The following is a 6,862-nucleotide window of genomic DNA, read 5'->3' as shown; positions in this document are numbered from 1 at the left end:
TTCACACTCTTGAATGGGCCCGTAAGCAGAGCACAGAATATGAACTTTCCAAAGAAATGAATGGAGAGTGCACAGCTAATGCACGGTCCAGGACTCACATTTTTTACAAGCAGCTGTGTGATTTCAGTGATACTTTGCTGGATCGGGGACAAGTGATTGTAAGACTGGCAGGGGGGCTGGGGACAGGAAAAGAATAAGGACCACATGGATGTATGCCTATTACGAGGTCCACATATACTGAACAGGTATGAGCCTGCTAATTAAGTTACTCTGGGTAAATGCCTCATCAGATAATTGTGTACAGCCCCTAAAGAAGTCTTCGGGATCAAATGATCATTTTCGAAAGATTAAACTTCTTAACCTATACTTTGACAACATACACCCATTACCAAGGAGTGAAAAATGAGACCATATCACTTGAAGAAATAAAAATATAATCTGGATGAAGTCATTGAGCAGCCTTGAATCTATAAATGCCTCTGCCCAAATATCTGTATTATACAATATAGATACCTATATGCAATACAATATTCAAATCCTAAAGAGTTGCCGAAGCAGCTCTAGAGCGTTCAGTAACCTTGATGATTCTTCAAAGACACAGAGTCACAACAGGGCAGCAGCTTGGTTTACCCCTTTAATAAACATTATTTTAACATCCGGCAGAATTACAGAAGAATGGGCTCATTTCCAACAGTTTGAATTTTTTTTTTTTTTTTTGCATTTTCTTTTTTAAATGTAACTTTATTTTCTTTCTTACAAACTGAAGGAGAACTTACCAAGTCCCACAAAGCACAGTGCAACATTGAAAGGAAAACTAAGAGCCGAACGTTCAACGATCCCCTCCCTTGTGATGGCTCAAGATGGACCAAGGTTATGTATCCCTTTAAATGTCAGAGAAAATGACTGACACTGAAAAGGCTACTAATGGGAGGGGGAGTGTTAGACTAATACCCAACAGATACAGGGCCTTTATCAAAATGTGTCCAAAATATACTGGTGATAAAAAAAAAATTGTATGCAATGCTACAATTAAACCCTAAAGGAGGAAAAAAAAAATCAACTTATTTTGCGTGTCATTTCTTTTGACTAGAGTGAACAAAAAGGATGAAATATTTTCAGCAGTTAATAATTGCAAGTGATATATATATATATATTTTTTTACACAGAGAGCAGAACTGCACTCCCATTTTCACACTGTTTTTTTTTAATCCTCCTCTAACAGTTTGAAGTAGAGTTTAGCGTAAATCGCGGGTTGATGCTGCGCCTCTGTTCCATGTTCCCGCGGAGTCCTGCCTCATGTGTATTTTCAGGGGAGGGTGAAGGAGGGGATTCTGAACTCGCTGACTCCAAATCTTCAGTTGCGCTTTTTGAATTTGTGTTAATCCTTGTGTGTGTGTGTGTCTTCCGTTGGCGCTAGGCCTCAATGTCTAGTCCACAGGTCGCTTCTCTCCATATTTCTTTGTAAACTCTTCGGCATTCTTACAGAATTTTTTACGGTCCTTTGAGTATTCTTCAGCTAGGTCTGCACGCAGGGGATGCTCTGGTTGAGGATCGTTGACCAGGGCAATGAGAGACTGAATGACTAGGTGAAAGAGAGAAACAGTTAAAGGAGGGATAAATCGCAGTACAGGCATTTTAAAAATCAGTCACCATTTTTCAGCCATGTGTCCCTCTCACTCCTTTACAGCCCTCAATGGTTTAGGAATTTAAAGAGATTTGGGCCCCAGCTGTTTTTCAATTGATAGTTTCCAATATAATTTTACAGCTCAATAGTTTAAAGTACATTTCTTGTCAAAATTGATATTCAGTAGCCAGCTAGGCAAATAAATACTTTTATTAACTCAATTTACCTTTTAGGAGCAGCATTCTCGTCTGATTGTCTAAGAGTAAACCTAAACTAGCTTTTCTCAACTGATTCACCATGTAGGAATCCCTAAAATAACTTTTAGGTCTCAGAGAATCTACCGCATGATCAGTAAATTGTAGATACAATACAAAGAATGTGATGTACTTAAACCACCGGACTAGATTATTTTGTGTAATAAATATATGAAATGATAATTACTAACAGCCAAAAGAGAAACACAAACCGTAATCACCCCAATACATTAGTGGAAAAAGCCTTCTTTATATTGGTGGTCAATTCTTAGACTGGTAGCCAGTGGTACAAGCTCCTCCCTACACTGGTGGTCAGCCTTCAGTGCTGAGAATGACCCCAACATTGTTGGTCAGTGGGAAGCATGTCATGTACTTTGGGGGCCAGTGGGAAAACTTACTCTTGGGGCTGCATATCTCTCAACTAACTAATCGATGAGAATAGTTGCCAACTATTCTCATTATCGATTAGTTGTTGCAGCCCTACTTACCCTTACTGTGCAGTGATGGTCAATGGAATGAATGCCCCATACATTGGCGTACAGGGGAAAGAATGTCCATTGGTGAATAATGGTTACTTACCCGTTAGCCAAGAAGAGGCTACACTTGCCCCACAGTGCTGGCTCTGCAGAGTGAAAAATGTACTGCAACTATTCAGGCACCAACTGGCACTGCTCAATGCACATAGAACCCCTAGAAATCTATGCAGGAACCCCAATTTAGAAAAGCCAATTAAAACATTAATTGTTAATTGTGTTACTGTTCTTTCTTCTGATGCTTCCTCGGCCGAAGCAGAAAAGTCCTATGCCTGGGAGAAGGCTGCAGCTAAAGACTGCTGCCCTCTACAGTGGTCCGATACACCCTGCTGCCGATTGCAGCACTATGGATGTGACAAGCCAGGGCGTGTATTAGAAACCTCTACAAAGCTTCAAGCTAGTACTCCCACCAGTCTAAGGGCTCAACATATATTCATATGAAAAACTCAAAGACTTTGCCATCTGCGCTCTATCTTGATAAACCATGAACTGTGCCTCCTTCGTGCGAACAACAGTTCATACACTTTCAATGTTTTAAGTAGTGGTGCAACCACACACATAAGAACAGCAATAGGGGGAGCGTACAAGGGGGACAACAACAGATTTATGTGCCAGGGAACGTGTACTGTGAAGATGTACACTGGTTCTCTTCATTCATGTGTCTGTACTAGCCCTGTGTGTTAAGAGTCCAGGCATTGTTTTTCATTAGGATGCACATACATTCTCTTGCAAATTGAACATATATGAAATATATTGAGAAGTTACTTAGAACGTGTGACAGTGGTAGCTGGGCAAATAAAGTCAAGCTGGCTTACCGTAGTTGTGCCAGGGATAAGTTCTGAACAGTAGCAAAGGTCCACCTGCCCCTTTGAAATTTTCCCTTTTATAGATCGGTTGTGAACTATAAACATAAGTGTCAACAAATTGTTTGCACTGGAGCCCCCAAAAGCCTGGGGCCCTTTATTTTGTAAATTACCAACTTTACCTGAAAAAAATGAAAACTTTAGCCCACCCCTTCTAATTCTTCACTGGTTTAGTGAAATTCCCCGTTACATATAGCTGTCCACATTAACATGCAGGAGCTAGTGGGACACAGTGATGACATCCTAGATGAAAATGACACTTGCACAATGCATTCCCACATTTCAGGTCTCCCAGGACGCTCTTGTTTGGAACTGCGCTATGTTATAGTTTGGTACAGAGTAAGTTTAGTGATTCATTTAACACATTTGTTGTACAAGGCTCAAAAAAATAAAAGCACTCACTATTGATTTTCAAACATTCACATAACATCTTACATATCCACAATCACCATTATTAATTAAAACATATAGAGCCCAAAGAAACAGAGGCTTAGGTCAAGGTGTAAAACATATGCAGTAATATTAATCCCCCTGGAAACGACAGGGAAAATGCAGCAAGTAACATGTAGATGTATACTGTACCTACAGTGGGTATAGAAAAGAATCACCCCCCTTTAAAATAATCACATTTTGTTGCTTTGCAGCCTGAAATGAAGACAGGCACAGTTTTTTTTCCCCCCAGCTGTATTTACTCAGTGCAAGAGAACTATGAGGCGAGTGCTTTTCACTCGCCTCATAGTTCTAGCTGACCTGTGACAATGAGACCGTCACAGGTCGGCTCAGTAGATCGGGAGGTGAGCGAACACATACCGGCGTTCGCTCACCTCTCGATCCTGTCATGGCTCTCTGCCCCCCCTCCCCGATCCGCCAGCACTGACTGGAGGTACGGACGGGGGAGGGGGCGGGTACAGCTGGCTCTGCCTCTAGATAGGCAGAGCCAGTTGTCAGTCACGCAGCTGGGCGGATCCCGGCACAATTGTCGGGATCCGCTTCAGCTGCGGCGTCTCAGTATACAGCGAGCAGCAACTAGGGTGACCGGAGGACGCTAGTTTGTGACTTCCCGGTACCCTAAGGAGAACTATGGGGAAAAGTCTTAACCCCATAGTTCTCATTTAAAACATCCAAGTGAAAGATATAACACCAAATGTCAGAAAAAAAAAATACAAAAATTCAAAACATTATCACCGAGCTGGAAAAAGGATCACACCCCTCCTAAAAATGACTTGTAAACTCAATCAGGTGTGACTAATCACCTTCTCAATGGCACATAAAGCCATTTGACTTTCAATGTTCCAGCTCAGCATGAAAAGAGCTTCCCTGGAACATTTCAGTACCTGGTAGTGCACCTGAAGCAAACAATCAACTATGGGTGGCAAGGCACTGTCAAAAGATCTCTGGGATATAGGGTACGTTCACACCAGATGCAGTGCGTTCCGGTCCGATTCTGGCCGGAATGCACTGCATCGCGGCCGGCTGACTGTGTGGCAGAAGGGGGCGTGGCGGGCACCGTCCGTACAGTTCACCATCCAAATAACACCATTCCTACAGTAAAGCATGGAGGTGGTAATATCCTGTTACGGGGGTGTTTCTCTGCAGCAGGGACTGGAGCACTTGTCAGGATAGAAGGTATAACGGATGGGGCAAAATACCGTCAAATTCCTGAGGGAAATCTGCTGCCCTCTGCCAGAAAGCTGTCAATGGGAAGACTGTTCACCTTCCAAACATGACAATGACCCAAAGCACACAGCAAAAATGACCACGCAGTGGTTGAAGGAGAAAAAGGTGAATGTTCTTGTGTGGCCTAGTCAGAGCCCAGACTGAAACCCCATTGAAAATCTATGGAACGACTTGAAGACTGCAGTCCACAAACGATCACCATCAGGATTTGCCCAAGAAGAGCAGGCAAATCCTGCAAAGTCTACATGTGCAAAGTTAGTAGAGACATATCCCAACAGACTAAAGGCTGTAAGTAAAGCAAAAGGTGGTTCAACAAAATACTGATACAAGGGGGTGATTCTGTTTTTATTTTTTTTCTGACATGTTGGTGTTCCAAGTGTTGCTGTTGGTGTTGGATGTTATAAGTTGCACTGAATAAATACAGCTGGATAAAACAAAAACTGTGTCTGTCTTCATTTCAGGCTGCAAAGCAACAAAATGTGATTATTTTAAAGAGGGATAATTCTTTTCTATACCCACTGTACATGTAAAATTCTATAAAAGCCTTGTTTTTTTGTTCAGTAGCAGCAACAAACACTTTTTTTCACTGATGCCAGACCAAGCATTCAAGTATTTATTCTTTTGCAAAAAGTCTATTCCATCTTACCTTGGTCAGTTTTGGTTGCAGGTTTCCAGTTTTCAGCGCTGATCACCGGCAGACATACCTGGCCCTTCTCATCAATATTCGGGTGGTAGATTTTGGTTTTGAATGTGATTTTGGGTGGTTTAAATGGGTACTCTGCTGGGAAGTTAATTTCAATCCGAAACGCACCTTTGTCATATGGAGGATTGTCCTGGAGAAATGACAAGGAAGAACCATTTACTAAAAGAGACCTTTATACAAAAAAGCAACCTCCCTAATGAGTAGCATGCATGTCACCTGAAAATCTATAGTCATAAAACTAAGTGAGGATTGGACAAGTTGCACCTGCAAGTTTCTACCAGGATATGTCCTACTTGCTTACCACACTTATGCATGAACATGTAAAATAAGATCATATTGCATACCAGCCAATGCTTTTTTGACATACTGTAGGTGTGATGGAAACCTAAGAAACAGCAAGCATTCACTGTGCTGTTAGTACTCAGGAGAGTGCACCTCTGGTATACAGAATATTGCATATTGAAGCACCGGGGGACAGAGGAGATTGTCAGTCAAGGAGAAGCTCTAAATGGAAAGCCCCAGATAAGATTCCAGAAGTCTTTGAACAACTGTGATTTATTGTTAGGGAGCTCTATATTAGCTGGTGATGCTATGAAAGTGAGAAGGGAGGGTAGGCCTTTGGGTCAATTCACACCAGCAGCTGCACTACAACACACAGCTGCTGGTGTGCGTCACCAGGCACAGTGTTGATGCACCGGTCCCGCCACATCGCACTGTTTACCCCTTTTTGCTTAGTTCTTTATTGAAATGTCACAAGTAACAGTCATTCATTTCTATAGGCACAGCGCAGTGCAATACAGTACCCTTTTTCAGCAAACACCGCAATGCAGTGGCATAAACGGAGTCCACTCAATACAAGAAAATATGCCTTGTCTAGCTATGGGGCTGCCCTGAAAAAAGCATGCAGCACAGTCCCAACACAACTGGTGTGAATACGTCTAGAGACGCCCGCTCAGATCGAGAGAGCTCCTGGCCGGCCGTTTTTTTACTACGGCCGGCCCGGAGGCAGTTAATATGCATTGGGTTCATAGGTGCAGGCTGCAGCAAGTGTGAATGGGACCTTAAAGCTTTAACTGTTTTTCACATACATAAAAAATGCACATTTTAGGCCTAAAGATTACTTAAAGCTCCAGTAAAATGATATATTTCCGGAAAGCAGTGTGTAGAATTAGATGGTGGCAGTTGCAATTTCTTATATCACTGGATAT

The 6,862-nt window shown here is 42.2% G+C and overlaps 1 protein-coding gene across 1 annotated transcript in view; it reads right to left on the bottom strand.

Annotated features, from left to right (window-relative positions):
• Positions 1-725: 725 nt before the first annotated feature.
• The window catches only part of UBE2L3 (ubiquitin conjugating enzyme E2 L3), a 20,495-nt gene continuing 14,358 nt past the window's right edge, over positions 726-6,862 (bottom strand). Inside the window, exons 3-4 of the mRNA XM_018566036.1 lie at positions 5,598-5,784; positions 726-1,582 (exon numbers count right to left, since the gene is read on the bottom strand). Of these exons, the coding sequence (XP_018421538.1) occupies positions 1,428-1,582; positions 5,598-5,784 (342 nt within the window). The 3' untranslated portion in view covers positions 726-1,427. The remainder of the gene's footprint in view (positions 1,583-5,597; positions 5,785-6,862) is intronic.

Source organism: Nanorana parkeri, unplaced genomic scaffold, assembly GCF_000935625.1.
Source record: "Nanorana parkeri isolate BGI_ZX_2015 unplaced genomic scaffold, ASM93562v1 scaffold909, whole genome shotgun sequence".
Classification (NCBI taxonomy): domain Eukaryota; kingdom Metazoa; phylum Chordata; class Amphibia; order Anura; family Dicroglossidae; genus Nanorana; species Nanorana parkeri.
Note: the sequence above shows the minus strand (reverse complement) of the source record. Positions and strands in the feature narration are given on the sequence as shown.